At 37.2% G+C, this 16558-nt stretch overlaps 3 protein-coding genes and 1 long non-coding RNA gene across 5 annotated transcripts; 1 reads left to right on the plus strand and 3 right to left on the minus strand.

Moving 5' to 3' along the window:
- Nucleotides 1-218: 218 nt before the first annotated feature.
- On the minus strand, nt 219-2401 carry LOC127265563 (cytochrome P450 714C2-like). Its single transcript, XM_051295412.1, is given in 6 exon segments — nt 219-869; nt 872-905; nt 1007-1391; nt 1468-1709; nt 1819-2045; nt 2119-2401. Coding segments are annotated over 6 exon segments (1563 nt in total). The 3' UTR covers nt 219-477.
- On the plus strand, nt 850-2188 carry LOC127265567 (uncharacterized). Its single transcript, XR_007841988.1, has 3 exons — nt 850-950; nt 1039-1760; nt 1845-2188. It is a non-coding gene; the product is annotated as an uncharacterized LOC127265567 (long non-coding RNA).
- A 1306-nt stretch (nt 2402-3707) lies between the features above and the next one.
- On the minus strand, nt 3708-5633 carry LOC127265421 (cytochrome P450 714C2-like). The gene is made up of 5 exons (XM_051295199.1): nt 5345-5633; nt 5025-5251; nt 4672-4913; nt 4230-4599; nt 3708-4136 (listed from the first exon to the last, which is right to left on the minus strand). The coding sequence occupies exons 1-5, from the start codon at nt 5631-5633 to the stop codon at nt 3708-3710; spliced, it is 1557 nt and encodes a 518-aa protein (XP_051151156.1).
- Nucleotides 5634-6329: 696 nt separating this feature from the next.
- On the minus strand, nt 6330-15155 carry LOC127265559 (protein RRC1-like). Of its 2 annotated transcripts, XM_051295405.1 has the most exons (19): nt 14994-15155; nt 14820-14865; nt 14406-14472; nt 14151-14286; nt 13941-13986; nt 12302-12362; nt 12073-12222; nt 11638-11754; nt 11329-11494; nt 10863-10975; nt 10639-10710; nt 9958-10179; nt 9581-9639; nt 9201-9285; nt 8946-9083; nt 8563-8787; nt 7685-8478; nt 7103-7269; nt 6330-6927 (listed from the first exon to the last, which is right to left on the minus strand). In XM_051295405.1, the coding sequence occupies exons 3-19, from the start codon at nt 14466-14468 to the stop codon at nt 6632-6634; spliced, it is 2910 nt and encodes a 969-aa protein (XP_051151362.1). In that variant the 5' UTR covers nt 14469-14472; nt 14820-14865; nt 14994-15155; the 3' UTR covers nt 6330-6631. The 2 variants fall into 2 exon arrangements, with proteins under 2 accessions (XP_051151362.1, XP_051151363.1); XM_051295406.1 differs by lacking the exons at nt 13941-13986; nt 14406-14472; nt 14820-14865; nt 14994-15155 and having other exon boundaries at nt 14151-14288.
- Nucleotides 15156-16558: the final 1403 nt, after the last annotated feature.

Genomic DNA, 16558 nt, shown 5'->3' on the forward strand with positions numbered 1-16558 from the left:
GTTTCTCAACCATTTGTCCTAAATCGACGACCCCTGGGGGCCATTACCAGTGCTAATGCTTTGGTGCAAACTTGTTGGTACACATGTTGTTTGTATCTATCTGTTATATTTGTCTGGGGTGATCATCAGTTAATTTGCTTTCGGCGTTGTTTTATAGCCAAACATTGATTCATTCTCGTTATCATTATTGTTGTTTGTGGTGGGTAATGAAAGATGAGTGCAGCAGAGCAGTTAGTTGCACTTGGCAACAAGTAACACAATACAAATCGCCATAGAGGACTATATTTGTTGCTACTAATTCAAAGATCCCAATATGCGCGTGGGCTATGGTTTCTTCGATGGGTACTTGTCTCCCATAGAGGACAATTGGAAGACTTACACCAATGCTTTTTATGCACACTTTGACACACTGATTTCGGAACCTGTCAACCATAGTGGTGACCAAATCAAATGAACGAGCTTATTTATATTCATTCGTCAGTGCAGCTTCTGCACCAAAATTTTGACTCCATACTTGGGCTTAACGATCATTCTCATGGCGGGGGAATGAACATAATTAGGAGACAGCGTAAAGGAGAAATTGGCGACAATGGATGCCATAAGCAGCTTGAGCTCAACCATGGCCAAGTGCTGCCCGACACACACACGTGGTCCGAAACTAAACGGCATGTAGGCACTCGGGTTATTGCAGGCTCCCGCAATCCCATTCTGGAACCTCTCCGGCTTGAACTGGAGCGCATCGGCGCCCCAAATCGATGTGTCTGTATGCAGCGCCGACACCATAGTCCAGACATGGACGCCTTTCGGCACCTCCACATCGCCTATCGTCATGTCTTCCAGCGCCTCCCTCGCTAACATCGGCGTTGGCGGTAGAGTCGCATGGTCTCTTGAATCACCATATTCAGCTGATGACGCAAATTAATGTTACTTTAATTTGCTCGTTAATATGTGTATGTAGATATGTATGTATGTATTCAAATTCATTTATATATGTTTGATGTTGAACCTGTTTCATTTTGCGAAGCATCTCCATGTCAGGGATCCGGCGGCCATGGCAGACGTCGTTAACCTCGTCTCTGATTCGGGTCTGCCAATCCGGATTGGAAGCCAGAAGCATTACACACCAGGAGGCGGCGGCAGCGGACGTCTCGAATCCGGCTAAATAGATGTTTCGGCAGTTGTCAACGATGAACTGGTGGATTGAATCGGAATTGGAATCTGAATCCGATGAAGAATGGCTGCTGCTGCTGCTCTGTGCGCTTTCTAGAAGAATCTGGAGCAAGTCCTTCTCAGATCCAGCCAGTTGCCTCTCCTTCACCACTTTCAGGATGAGTCCCTCGATTTCCTTCTCCAATGCCCTAATCCTCAGGTTGTTCCTTGTCGGGAGATATCTGCCGATCAAAGCAATCGAAATATATATGTATCTCTGATGTATTAATTCTGTGCGATAATTGAATTGTTAATTACCTTAGTCCTGGAACGCCGAGTGATTTCATCCTGCTGGATATCAGCTCCTGGAGATGCCCAAATTTTGAGAAAATATGTCGCGCTTTGGAATGGCTGCTGCCAAAACAGGCCCTGGAAATTATGTCCCCGGAGAATATCTTCATGTACTCATCCACAGTGATTTCCATGGCTCCATTGTCGATTTCATGGTTCCAGGAGTTCACCAGATTTAGAGCTGAGTCGGCGATTATGTCCATCATTCCCTGTGCCATTAGGTGTTCGATGAAATGCCTGAGAGAAGATTAGATCCCAAGGTAAAGAATGTATACAGATACAGTACACATTCCTTCATTCATTCATTCATAATCATACCTTGATTTTGTCCATGAATAATTCAGGAGCTATGATCTTCCTCTGGTACGCCCAAATCGAGCCATTCGACGTCAAGATCCCGTCCCCAAGCAACGGGCCGAATTCCTCCCGCTGATGAGCCGGCTTCCCCAAGTTGGGCGACGTGCACGTCGATATTGCCTTCACTAAATCAGGCTTCGACACATACAGTATCTGCATCGTGCCCAGAGAAAACAGGTACAATGAACCTGCAATTCAATTCAATTCAACAAATGAGTTGAAAGAAGCTCCATTTAATTTGTACTTTGAATGCATGCATACCATATTGCTTTCTCCATTGCTCGAGAAAGGATAAAATAGAGGCGGTGTCGTGGATGACCGGAGGCTGCGGCTGGCTAATTCTGATAGCCGCCGCTGCAGCCTTGTCCATGGCATCCCGGGATTTCTTGATTTCGAGAATGTTCCCTAGTATGAGCTTGGGAGGAGGGCCATTAATCCCCTGTTCAAGCAAGATTCTACGTAGCTTTTGTGGCTTAGCGACAAGAGCATCGTAGAGACGAAGAAACAAGAATCCGAACAGGATTAGAAACAAGGAAACAAACATTTCTTGAACCATTTATATCTCAGTGTGTAAATATAAACTGTGTTTGTAGCTTATTATTGACAATTTAGTGTGGAAGAGTGAATTCCTTTCTCTCTTTATATAGGATTTAGGTTTCCAAGTCACTAATAAAAATAAATAGATAAAAGATATACTGCTCAGAACGTGGAACCAATAATATGAAATGAGATACATATGAGATTTTGCTGGTATCAAATTAATGCTTATTAATATAAGTATTATGTCTGTGATGGCAAATACGGCAGTATATTCTCTAATACTATATTATTATTATTATTATTATTATTATTTAATGTCGTGATGAGCAGTAAAAGTACGCAATCACGATTTCGCACGCTACACCACATTACATTCATTTGTATTTTTATTTATTTATTAATTTATTTATTTGTGATAATGTGGAATCCGCAGGCGTTATTTCGGATACTTTTTAAATAAATTTTTTACTAAATCTAATAGCGGTCCAAAAATGCTCACTGAGTAAACCTTCCATCCAACCTAATATTTTGCAAAAAAAAAAAAAAAAAAAAAAGTTTTTTATTTTTATTTTATAGGAAAATATATTCTTATTTTTATTTTTATTTTTTATTTTATAGGAAAAATGCTTTCTAGATGTTGGTGACCAATTATATGGAGGCCCGTATAATATAACAGTTTTATCAACATTATGCTGGTTTTTATATATTCTTTAATTCAATGTATTTTTCTTAAATATGATATGTTGTTGCCTTGAAATTCCAAAAAAAATAAAATTATTACATTTATGTTTATATATTTGATAAATATTTTTATATAACATGCTGAGGTGACATATATATAAAGTCAGATGGTGTTAATATATTCCAATATCATTTCATTTAATTAGTTATGTTGTATGTATATACGTTAGTTTAGTTATTGTCATTGTTAGTTATTTTGTTGATATTGAATTCGTATTGAAGCATATAAGGCTCAAAAAATAATACAGAGTGATTAGATAAAAGACACATGCATCTTTGTTAGAATATGTAGCTTTTCTACAAAAAAAAATTCTCTTATTCCTTTATTTATTTATTTTTTTATAATATGAAAATCGGGAGTCATGAGTATGAGTGCTTCGAGTAACTCCGATCAAATCTAATAGTCTGAAAATTATGTTGTACAAAACAAATTACATTTGGAAAAACATTGTTATTCAAGTGTTTGATTTGTTGGAATTTATCCATTTTTGCTAAAATTACGAGGATAAACTAACTTTAAAATATCTTCGATTATTGTTTTGTTTATATATTGTATTTATACTCATTTCTCACTGCAGCTTCTGCACCATAATCTTGACTCCATACTTAGGCTCAACGATCATTCTCATGGCAGGCGAATGAACATAATTGGGAGACAGTGTAAAGGAGAAGCTGCCTACAATGGATGCCATGAGCAGCTTCAGCTCAACCATGGCCAAGTGCTGCCCGACGCACACGCGCCGCCCAAATCCGAACGGCATGTACGCATTCGGGTTGTTGCAGGCTCCGGCAATCCCATTTTGGAACCTCTCCGGCTTGAATTCGAGCGCGTCGGCGCCCCAAATCGATGTGTCTGTATGCAGCGCCGCCACCATGGTCCAGACATGGACGCCTTTCGGCACCTCCACATCGCCGATAGTAATGTCTTCCAGCGCCTCCCTCGATAGCGTCGGCGTCGACGGGTACAGACGCATGGTCTCTTGAATCACCATATTCAGCTGATGCAAACGTTACTTTGCTCGTTAATATATATATATATATATATATATGATTCAGTTATGTTGTGTTCAAATTTATGATTGATGTTGAACCTGTTTCATCTTGCGAAGCATGTTCATGTCGGGGATGGGGCGGCCATGGCAGACTTCATTAATCTCGTCTCTGATTTGGGTCTGCCAATCAGGATTGGAAGCCAGCAGCATTACACACCAGGAGGCTGCAACAGCGGACGTCTCGAATCCAGCTAGATAGATGTTTCGGCAGTTGTCGACGATGAACTGGTGGATTGAATCTGAATCCGATGGAGAATGGCAATGGCTGCTCTCTGCACTTTCTAGAAGAATCTGGAGCAAGTCCTTCTCGGATCCAGCTAGTTGCCTTTCCTTCACCACTTTCAGGATCAGTCCCTGGATTTCCTTCTCCAATGCCCTAATCCTCAGGTTGTTCCTCGTCGGGAGATATCTACAGTAATCATGCAGATCAAAGCAATCGATCTATATTTCTGACGTTTAAATTCTGCGCAATAACTGTTACCTTAATCCAGGAACGCCGAGTGATGCAATCCTGCTGGATATGAGCTCCTGGAGATGCCCAAATTTCGCGAAAATCTCTTGCCCTTTGGAATGGCTGCTGCCAAAACAGGCCCTGGAAATCGTGTCCCCGGAGAATCTCTTCATGTAATCATCGACAGTGATTTCCAGGGCTCCGTTGTCGATTTCATGTTTCCATGAATTCACCAGAGTTAGAGCTGACTCAGTGATTATATCCATCATTCCCTGTTTAATGATCATGATGCCAATGCATTCAAGGTGTTCGATGAAATGCCTGAGAGAAGAAGATGGTGTTCCAAAGGTGAATGTGTTGAAACTAAGTGTACATCTTCATACCTTGACTTTGTCCATGAATAATTCAGGAGCTATGATCTTCCTCTGGCGCGCCCAAATCGAGCCATTCGATGTCAAGATCCCCTGCCCAAGCAACGGGCCAAACTCCTCCTGCTGATGATACGGCCTCCCCAAGTCAGGCGACGTGCATGTTGTTATAGCCTTCACTAAATCAGGTTTCGACACATACAGTATCTGCATCTTTCCAAGAGAAAACAGGTACAATGGACCTGCAATTCAATTCAATTCAACTCAATTCTCAAATAAAGAATCAAATGGTTGAAAGAAGCTCCATTTATATTTACTCTATAATCTCCTGTTACCATATTGCTTTCTCCATTGCTCAAGAAAGGAAAATACAGACGCCGCATTGTGTATGACCGGAGGATGTGGCTGTTTAATCGCAGCCTTGTCCATGGCATCCCGGGATTTCTTGATTTCCAGAATGTTCCCAAGTATGAGTTTTGGAGGAGGGCCATTGATCCCTTGTCGAAGCAAGATTCTACGTAGTTTTTGTGGCATAGCGACAAAATCATCGTAGAGTCGAAGAGAGAAGAATCCGAGCAGGACAAGAAACATGGAACAAAGCATTGCCCATAGGTACTGATCCATTAAATGTATGTATGTGTAAAGTTCTTGTGGATTATTATTAAGTGTAAGTGAATTACTTCCTCTGCCTCTTTATATAAATAAGAGATCTTTACTGTAACTAAAGAGTGTGTTATGTATTAATGGTGTTGTGTGGAAAGAATATTGACATTATTTACCAGTGACTTAGAAGTTGGCATTTTAGTGGATACATATCAAAATTTTTTCATAGTGACAAGATAACCAAATGTCAAGTAGTGAATCTCATTAAAGCAGATCATGTGGCAATTAATTTACTAATTATAATATAGAAAACTAAACATGTCATGTAAGAAAGCAAGAAAGAACCACTTTAGTAATTCTTAATGACAACTTCCCTATTTATTTAATAGTCAAATTAAGACTAGTATTATTAACTAACACATACTCAGATTTGTTCAATTCCCACTCTTTTGACTCACTGTAAAGTGTGATCCATGGTAAAAATACTCAATAGCAGCTTCCAAAAAGGTCAAAAATAAATGAAAAAAAAAAAAAAAAAGTTTTTGAATCATAGGAAAAAGATAACAAAAACATTACTCTGAGCTCCTAAAAATGACCAGAGAATTTTGACACTGTAAAATTATACCTGCTAAGATATAAACTAGCTTAAACTAATTCCAAATTCCAAGACAGGCAAACTTGATGTAGCAACCATAATAGGAAATTTAAGCTAGATGGTCAGAAGGGCAAGAAATTTGTATTTTAAAGGAACACCATATTTGCTGAAAGTATTCAAGCCTAAGCTCACATGAACAGATATTTAAGTAAACACTGAACTGAAACTTCCATTTTACTGTGCACTGCAAAAACTGGTAGTTCCCTATTCTAAAAGATGTAGTTCCATCAGGGGCACTCAGGGATAGCATCTCTTTCCATGGCAAAAGCTGAAAATCGGATGAATCAAAATATCCCACCGGAGAACGACACTGTGTTGTGGATGTGTAGGCGCATCACAAACTCATTCGACCCTCTTGTGAAGCTCATTTGACCCTCCTTCTATCTCTGTCTCGTTCCCGTGCCTTTTCTCTTTCATGATCACCCCTCTCCTTGCTACCACTCTTCTCTCGGTCTCGCTCCCTTCCTCTGTCACTTTCCAAATAGTGACCTCTTTCTCTTTCACGGCGTCTTTCTCTGTCCCTGTTTCCATCACTTTCCTTGTCTCTGTCTCGGGCTGGTAATTTTCGTTGAGGGCTTTCACTTCTGCTCCGACTACGACGGCGCTTCTTTAAAGACTCAACTAATTCATCGCGTCTGTCCCTCTCTAGAGATGACATCTCTGCAGGCTCAACAGAAAGTGAATTGAAAGTCTTAATATATTACAGTCTAGAAAATTACTGGGAACTTTTAATCTATTATAGAACAAACCTTACCTAGATACCAATTTTAAAAAGAAAAGTGGCAGTGAAACAATATTCATGGCTATATACTAGAGGTAAAAGCTAGACACTTACTTCGGCCAGAAGAATCTGCATTTGTATTCAATAAACCATACTCAGTTTGCAGCCGAGATCTATGAATGGCCACCTTTCTCTCAATTTCTTCTGAGTTTTTAATTCCTCGCTCTTCAAGGGACTCACGGTATTCCATCAAAGCAACCTCAAGGCGCCTTAATTTCTGTCTGGAGGATGTAGCCAAGTGAAATATCATAATGTCAAAAGAAAGGTTTAGTAAAAATTGTAAAAATATCAGTTGGAAAAGTGGGACGATTCAATGTGAAAGGAAAAACTAGCTGAGCTAACATAGTCAGCAACAATCCTTCTCATGCCCAATCCCAGGACTCAAAACATTATTGGCATGCAACAGCATAAGGATCATTGGAAAACATGAGTGGCATACAGTGCAACTAATAAGAGATTCTTTAGAATCTTTTCTCAGTGGTTGTAATCCAACAGAAGTAACACAATTCACAATCTGATAAATTCCTCATTGCATATTCTAATTTGTCAAAAGCATGATCAAACCAATAATATTTACACTGATATCTAAAGTCGCAACACAAGATGCAAGAAGAATTAAGTTGAATGATCATGTACCTCTGTTCTTCATTCATTCCGACATCAAGATGTGTTGAATTACTGGCATCAGTAGTAAACTTCACTTCCTCAGATCTGTGGAGATTGTCGCCTGCATTCTCACTACCTGAAGAATAAGTTAAACCCAAGTCCCTAGCACTTCTGTCAGGTTCATCATCACTTTCATTGTCCTCTCTAGCCCACTTTGAAGATGGGAGAATTGATTCATTTTGATCTTCATTATTTTCAAGCCCAGGCTGCCAGGTAGGACCTGCTGAGGTTGACAACATTGATCCTCTCCCCTTTGTCTGTACATCCTCCTCCATGTAACTACCACTTCCTGATATTCTTCCTGAATCTGTTTCAAAACTTGGTTCCTTCTGTCCACTTGTGTATCTTCCTGCGCTAGATTGGATGTGTGCAGATTTCAATTCATCATCTAGGTCAAAACCCCTTTGTTTTTCTGCCTCTTCCAGATAAAGTAGCCGTGCTACCATCATTTCTCTTCCACCAACCAGAGATAGCCCATTATGTCTGCACCGCCTTTCCAGTTCCATAAGGGGCAGATTAGAGAGCTCCTTCATGGCAGCTCCTTTCCCAATTGCTAATGCAGCATCCTGGTTAATCCTTTCGGCATCACTGGTGTCAGCAGAACCAGATTTCCTCTCTAGCTCAGGGGCATCACCACATATAGAATGGAAAGATACTACACCAGAAGTGCTAGATCGAAGAAAAGTAGCTCGCAACCCATTGACATATGCGTCCGAAAACAGAAACCAGTCAGCCCACACTTGAAGAACTTTTAAAACTCGTTCCTGAAAATTGAAAGGGGATGAGATGAGCTTCTGAAGCAGAATGAAGAATCTACAAAGTTGTGAAAAGATAAAAAAAAAAGTTACCTTAAGGGCCTCAGCAGTAATTCGTCCAGTTACACTACGATACAAGTCATTAAAGCTTTCAATGATGTCTGGTAAGGTTGCTTCAAATTTAGTACGGTAAGCAGATGCATTCTTCACAGGAGCACTACTGTTATGTAGAATGTCAGAGACAAGCATAAGCCTGGCAACTTTTGTGGGAATTGGAGTTTCTTTGAGTGTCAAGGACTCAGTCAGAACTTCAACCACCTGAAATTTAATGCAGTGATGTCGCATGTAATTGATGTTTGGATGTAATGACATAATAACAGTGAGTGTACTTTTTCGTAAAATTACTAGCTTTACATTGTACTTGAACATATGATTCATGCACACTAAGCATACCAATTATCAGTTCATGCAATTACCTCTCCTGCAGCATCAGCATTATCCAGTGCAAACCCCATGGCTTCTTTTATTTGGCTTCTTTCTAATGTTAATGCACGCAGCATGTCCTCAAATTCATCTCTTTGAGAATCTGTCAGTGTCCTTTCCACCTCCACACGCTGCAAATTTCATTAGATGGAATAATGTAAACATAAAATATTTGAACCATGTTGTTGAAAATGAAATCAACCATAGACAACAGCAAACAATACTAAGAAGATTGGGTTAGAACAAACTTTGCTTTTTCCAGCAGCGTAAGTGCTCCCAGCTTCTTTTTCATGCTCCAAGCCTCTTGATGTTGGTAGAGGAGGTGGTATCCATCTTAAACACAAACAGCAGCAAGTCAGTATGATATGTAGTAAAAGCTCTAGACAGAGGAAGAATTAACTCTAAGATTAATTTTTGCAGCTGTCCTTAAAAAAGAAATCTTCTAAACATGTGCTTCACATATCAACACATCTTTCTACGCAAGACTAATATTGCAGCTTTCAAGCATACATTTTATGTTCATCAATAGATGCAAAAATTGATTCATTGACCATTTAACCGAAATATCAAGTTTAAAATGAAAATTGGAGTTTGTGTATGCTTATCAAAAAAAGAAACCTTCTTTTACCTTCCACTACCAGTAATCATGATAAAAGGTTCTGTTCGCCATCGCTGAAGTGTATCACCCTGCACTCACACAGATAAAATTTGGTATCATTTTGTGCTATATGATCATAAATTCCACTGAAGCAAAAAAGAAGGTAACTACACCAAATACTCCTTGCAACAATTTTGTAACTTTCTATGCTTATGCTGGTGTATCTATGTTACTAAACTCATGTAACTCAAACTCAACAAGGGAATGCCTGAATGGTTAACCACTTAAAAGAGATTATTGCTCTAGGAAATAAATCCATTAAATCATCCGTGAGTAGTAAGATGCACTAATGGATGGAAAATCATCATGTCAGCAAACAGCATATTGGTTGCAAATGTCAAGCTCACCTGAGCAAATGAATAGAGCCTCCATACATAATAAGTATGTTCCTTTGACCCAAGCTCAAACAAAAAACTGAATAGAGGATTTCCACGTCCTCGCTCCATTATTGCTTGTTCAAAAGCACAACCCCCATCAAGGACATACAGAGCCATTGTATCAATCACATGCTGAAGATGTTTGTCATCAGGAGGGTCAACATTAATATCTGGTACATTTGGAGTGAGAACCTGCATGCCCAGGAAAGCAATTGCAGTGTGGTTAAAAAAATGAACATGTCCCTGAATTGAGAAAAATTTTTATCTCTACTATTGTACACTTAAAAATCAAAATCCAATCATAAGGTTTCTTTAAAGACAATCTCAAGACAAAAAAAAAGATAAGCTATTCTTCTTCCCTTAAAAACAGTTATGTTTTAAAAACAAATAGATGGATGTTTAACACAACCTCATTATGAACAGTAAAGAAGTTTAGAAGAAATAGCAAGATATAAACCCCAACGAATTACAAGTATGGGGCAATGCAGCAGCATGGGCCTTGAGTACAGAGAATGTGATTGTGTGATAATTTAATATACATATATTTAACACTGCGTCTTGAACTTCCGCCCCATAATATTTGTTTGTCACAATAAATCATTTCAACCAAAAAAAAAACATGCAGACAGAATGACTTGCATTGTCACCTACCAACTCTGAGTTCTGGCTTGGAACAGTGGTCACTGGGGGACCTGAAGGTCCAGACAGAATGACAGTGGCACCCTGTCACAAGAAAGAACTTTCATTGTCAAAACTTTAGGGAACAGAATATACTTGCAATGAAAACTTTACAATCATGACCTACTGGAAAAAGCTCATCAATTTTCACATCAATGTATTGTATATATATGATAGCGAAACAAAGATATAATTACCTCCTTGCTCCTGATGGCCATGTGCCCAGGTGGAGGAGCAGGAAGTGCTTGTGATGGAAGAGAAACAGATTTTCCCCATCCAATCTTCAATTCATATTCATAGACCACAACCCCTGGATTTAGAAAGTATGCCTTTAGTGTATTTAGAATACCTCGAGTCAGAAATATATATACACAAAGCAGGTGCTAGATTAAATTCACAGTGGTGGATTGTTTGTCAGTTCCATATTAACTTCCACATTGGCGGTGGATTCATACTTACAGAAGAACTTAACAATGGCATTAAGATATCAAAAGAAAAAGAAAATCAAACGTACAATACTTTCAATCATGGACTAGGTTACTAGCTAAGTAGGTATAATTGAAGACATGAGATTGATCAGTAACAAGTACACTCACCAAGGAGGGAAGGAAAGTGGGGATAACAACAACACCCCAAAAAAAAAATACATTTGGGGAACCTCACCTTGCATTTCATCCTTTGCAGCCTGAGCGTCAGCTCTATTCATGAAAGCCACAAAGCCACAATTCCTCTGTCGTCTTCGTTCCTCTTCAGTTCTTGGCCACATAATTTTTACACTAGCAATAGGTCCAAATCTTCCAAAAGTGCGTAAAAGAAAATTTTCATCAACCTAAAGGGAAGAAAAATACACGGTAAATAAAAAAATTTATTAGAAGCTCCAAAAACAATGAGGAAGCAAGGGGCTATAGGCAGGTAAGAAAGCACCAGAATGAACCATTATCTCATTAGGGTGGAGAGTGACAAACATCTAACCTGAGGTGATAAGTTTCCCACATAGAGATTTGTCGTTTGTGGATCACCATCATCAAATGAACCATGTCGTCCCATTGGATCAAATTCATCTGGCAGCTCATCAAAACGACTAGATGGCTGAAGAAGGAAAACAAATGACAGAATAATGCTTAATGATTGCTAGAAGTGAAGTACGAAAATGAATTTATTCTTACATTATGAATCACTAAAGAATTTGCACTGAAGAGTTGAGCAAAACACTTTCACCATAAACAAGACTTTTTCGACATGGAAACTTGCTATATAACACATATGACCACTCAAAAGCTAGGGCACAAGCATAATTTGCTCAGAGAATGAAAATGCATGAAATATTGGGCATCACAATAGAATAATATACATTAGCAAAACTCCATATGTGAATCAGCACATCTCCAATTTTCAGAAAGCACTAACCACATGACTGTCACCATAACGTGAATCGCGCCAATTTTCACGATCTTGATTCCGCCTCTCTCTCATCTCTTGTTCATGCTTTAACTCCTCCATAAAATGATCAATATTCCGAGCCTTCCCCTTTTCCTTTTCCTTTGGTTTCTCATCTTTCTAGAGGTCATTGATTGAAATTAAAATTGATTAACAAAGTAATCATCCTTCATGAGCTTAAGGGAAACACGATACTAACCTTCCTCTCAAGATCTTTACCCTTTGTGGCCATAGGAGGTGGGATGAAGGATGGTACATACCTGCATAAAGTTAGACTATGATCTACTATCTATGCCATATAATAAGTGCTCTCCAAGAAATTTAGTCTAAAACAGTGCATATACCCACGAAATTGAATAGAAAGATTGAAGAAACCAAATGCCCCAATACAATTTGATTAAAGTACTTACAAAACATATAACGTCTGGTTCACTTCAAATATTTGCAACACCATATCCAAACTATTAAATATCAAACCAAGAGTTTTGAAGTGATAAACAAAGTGCACTCTTTAAAAAAAAAACTATTGTAGTTTAACAAGAATAAACATCAATTTCCATTTAAAAATAGAAAATTTCTGCTATCATAATTTCTTCCATATAGCAACTTTACTCAGCACCCCATTTAAGTTTTTATTTTTGTGTCAGATTTTGAATCACAATCATTGTTGCATAACCGTAACTGGTGTTGGATGTATTCTTCAAGTTCAAGGTTCTCACATGGAATACAAATACATCATATTGCTGTAATTACTTCCAAATTTCTGCCAGAAGTGCTCAAACAATAGGAAATTAAGATTATACTTGGAAGATGAAAAATAAATACCGAAGAGCAAAAAAAAAGATCTATAATTCATAAATGGTACTTAAGAAACTATACAAATAAATTGTTTTGACATGATTAACTCTGTTCTGCTCCATACACATACCAAAACTGAATAAAAAAATCTAGAGAATACTTTTTCCATCACAAAAACTAAGCACCTCACAGTAAGCACCCCAACTATTGATTTTCCTTCAATAGATTAATCACAACTTTTACTAGATCAGCTCTCTCCACGAAGGGGTGGCCCAAAGGCAAGGTACAGGTTTGAGTCATATGCTAGGACAAAAAAAGAAAAGCCACATGTTCTCCTTTTAAAGAAAAGACACATCCCATGCTTGAAGAAGTTGGAAGCCTGAAGGAGGTCAGCAGCCCAGAGAGATCCAATGATCAACAAAATTGCTCCTACATATGATTAATGCATGGACAAAAAGCACTTTTTTTTTCCTCCATAAAATCCAGAGACAAGACATTATTGTCCTAAATTTACTACTGACTGCATATTAACAAGTGAAATAGTACAACATTTTAGCATTGCCTAGAAACAGAACACATGCACTTCCATCAATTTGAGAGTGTACACCAGGCTCAGATGCCACACATTCAAGCTGGAACTATATTTCTATCGATGTAACCTGGTAGTTCTGACTTTCCAGTGCACAAGAACCATCTATGGCCCAAGCACTCCTGGCTAGTTGCACCAAACTTTAAAAGAAAAAGAGTCTTCCACTCAAGAGCAGAAATTGAAACTATACACAAAACAAGCAAATCTCCAGAAAAATAATAAAGTCTGTAACTCTTGTTAAGTTGGATTAAAAAAAATGCAACAATATACTCAAAATAGATGTTTTAGTGAAAGGCAGAAAATATAGAATCTATCAACCATTTGTAATAACTTCAATTCAATGAATAGCCAGAGCACCAAAATCTGCACGTGAAGTATATTACCACCATAGAGTTCTCATACTAAAAATTCCTAACCGCAAACACATAGTTAATCAAAGGCATTTGTTTACCTACTCCCTTTCTTTAAACCAGAACCCTCATCTTTGGAATTTCCACCTGCCATCCGTGAATGAATAGAAAGGTCCATGTTTTTATTAATGTGTCCATGTAAAAAAGGAAATATCATTGACTTATCCATATTACAAAAATTTAAACTAAATTACTATATGTTCTTGTGAAAATATTGCAGACATAATAATGGAAAACTGAGAGAAACTGACCTTCCAAAACATTCTTGTGCTTCTCATTTGGATTGATGGTTCCACCTCGGACAAAAGCCTTCGACCCTGGAGTGTTATCTGCTTGAAATGACTCTACAAATTCTTGATATAATCTTGCAGTTTCATCCTCCGCCCTCTGCAAATATAAGGAAATTGGAATTTATTTATAAAAATAGAAAACAAGGGTAAACGGGGGATCAATGTTTGAATTATATTGCCATTTAAGAGGTTAAAAAGACCAAGTAGTAGAGTTACCTTTTTCTTTGCCTCCTCCTCTTCTCTATGCTTCTGAAATGGTGTTTTCTTCCGAGAACTCATTTTCCTGACAATGGCATTCCCAAACACACACAAAAAAGTGTCAGTTAACCACATTAGCTACAGGGAAATCTAGCCAGCGAAAGAAAGGCAAATAGCTGAAGAAAAACCCATGTACAAAATACAAAAGAAAAGCCAAGAAGAATAACAGTCCCATCAAAATTTTAATAGGGAAAACAGATCCCAGCCAGTATAGAAACAGACGCATTAGTTAGAACTCACTACAACACAGTTTCAGCAAAATAAAATTGAAGCAAATTTCAATGTTCACAATATCAATATCAAATTTGGTCTAGGAGCCTTGACGAACAGCAAACCAAAGCCAATTAAGCACAGAAGCCGCAGAAAAATTACCTAACTCAAAGCAAGGGCTTCTTTTTAGGAGGCAGAACTTGGGTTTCTTGGTTCATCCAATTCCGTGAAATAGCAAAATAAGTAAGTCAGAAATCAAATCGTGTAGCTACCATACCAACAAAGCAGAAATTTAGCAAATAAATGCAATCAGTAGGATAGATAAAGGGAGGTTACCGGTTGGCGATGGATCTGTGACAGCAGGACTCTGATGAGGAGCGTTTGCTGAAGGGCTGAAGCCAAAAACATCAGAACGATGGTCGCAGTGAAGGAGCCTACTTTCTTCTTGTTTCCCTAGAACCACTGTAATCCGACCCGACCCGTTTCATACCATTCGGGTTCCTTTACGCTTCTCTGCAAATTATATTATACGTATTAAAAAGAAAAACAAATTATTATTCCATTTACGGTGTTAGGCATAGTTAAATTACCAATATGCCCTTCCGTTTTGGGTCTTTTTTATAACACTTCGAACATATTATACGTCAAAAAAAAAAAATTCAAACTAAAATATTAAATTTCATATCCTATATTTATTTTTCTTAATTACTTTATTCAAGAAATGTTTTTTTTTTTTAATATTAAAATTAAAATTAAATATCTAGATATTAACTTAGCCCATGAGATTGTTTGATTTGAGTTTGGGCCAAAAATATATAAAATCAATCCAGACTCATTTAGTTATTTGTTACCTCTTTTTCATGTAATATGGACGTATTAGGGTAGACACGACAATTTAGGTAAAATATAATCAGTAAGTAATTAAGAAGTGTATTAATAAAAATAATTATTATTTAGTAAAAATAATTATAGATTAAGATTAAGATAAGTAAGAAGTTTAATTAAAATTAAGGAAATTATAAAATTTAAAATGTGATTAAAGTGCATAATTATATATCCAAAAATAGAAATGACAAGTTATTTGGGACGGACGAAAATAAAAAATAAGGACAAATTATGTGGGATTGAAGAAAGTTTTTTTTAACATAAGCCCAATCATAAATCTAATTGAAACGGGCTGGATAAATTAGACGAAGGTATCTCCAACTCATACACTCCATTTATACCGTTTTAACTTCAAATATAAAGTTGCTAACTATTTTTACTTTAATCATAACTTTATTTTTCATTAATATTTTTCAAATATTCAAATTTTTTATTATTTTAAACATTTTTTTATATTTATAATTAAAAATATTTTTTTAAAAAATTAGAAAAAAAAAATTCCAATTCAAAAAAAAAAAGGCAACCCCATATTAGTTGCTACATTCCAACGCCAAAATATGAGGCAGGATTCAACCGACACCAATTTTAGTAGCGCTCGGTTGGAGATAGTCTAAAAATAATATTAATCCATGGGACAAAAATGAGCTTGCACGGAGAATTTATTGAAAATTGTGCATGCATATATATTTCTTTTTTGGTCGGTTTAACGGTCAGGGCAACAAATCACTTTCCAAGCTTCATAGAAAATTATCCAAAAGAAAATTGAAGGAGAAAGTCAACTTGATGAAACACAACTCCACAAGAAATCATATAAATTGCCCTATAAATTTGAAAAGTCCAACTTTGAAGTGAAAAATACTCTCTCTCTCTCTCACTTCTTACTTCTGATGTCTATTTCTTTTATTTTTGTTCATATAACTTATTTTGTTTTTTTAAAAAAAAAATAATAATTATACACTTTAATTTTATTTTAAAAAATTTAATTTATAAATTTTTTAATTTTAATTATATTAATT

This window comes from Andrographis paniculata, unplaced genomic scaffold (assembly GCF_009805555.1).
Source record: "Andrographis paniculata isolate CXL003 unplaced genomic scaffold, ASM980555v1 Contig73END, whole genome shotgun sequence".
Lineage (NCBI taxonomy): Eukaryota > Viridiplantae > Streptophyta > Magnoliopsida > Lamiales > Acanthaceae > Andrographis > Andrographis paniculata.

Bases quoted from the DNA above. Each gene is read 5' to 3' on its own strand.
- LOC127265421 (XM_051295199.1), bottom strand. From the start codon at position 5,633: ATGGATCAGTACCTATGGGCAATGCTTTGTTCCATGTTTCTTGTCCTG. The intron at 4,914-5,024 runs GTATGAAGATGT...ATCATTAAACAG, and splicing joins TATTCATGGACAAAGTCAAG to GGAATGATGGATATAATCAC. The intron at 4,600-4,671 runs GTAACAGTTATT...TGATTACTGTAG, and splicing joins CTCGGCGTTCCTGGATTAAG to ATATCTCCCGACGAGGAACA.
- LOC127265559 (XM_051295405.1), bottom strand. From the start codon at position 14,468: ATGAGTTCTCGGAAGAAAACACCATTTCAGAAGCATAGAGAAGAGGAG. The intron at 9,286-9,580 runs GTAAAAGAAGGT...TTTGTGTTTAAG, and splicing joins ATGATTACTGGTAGTGGAAG to ATGGATACCACCTCCTCTAC. The intron at 7,270-7,684 runs GTACATGATCAT...TACATCCTCCAG, and splicing joins GGAATGAATGAAGAACAGAG to ACAGAAATTAAGGCGCCTTG.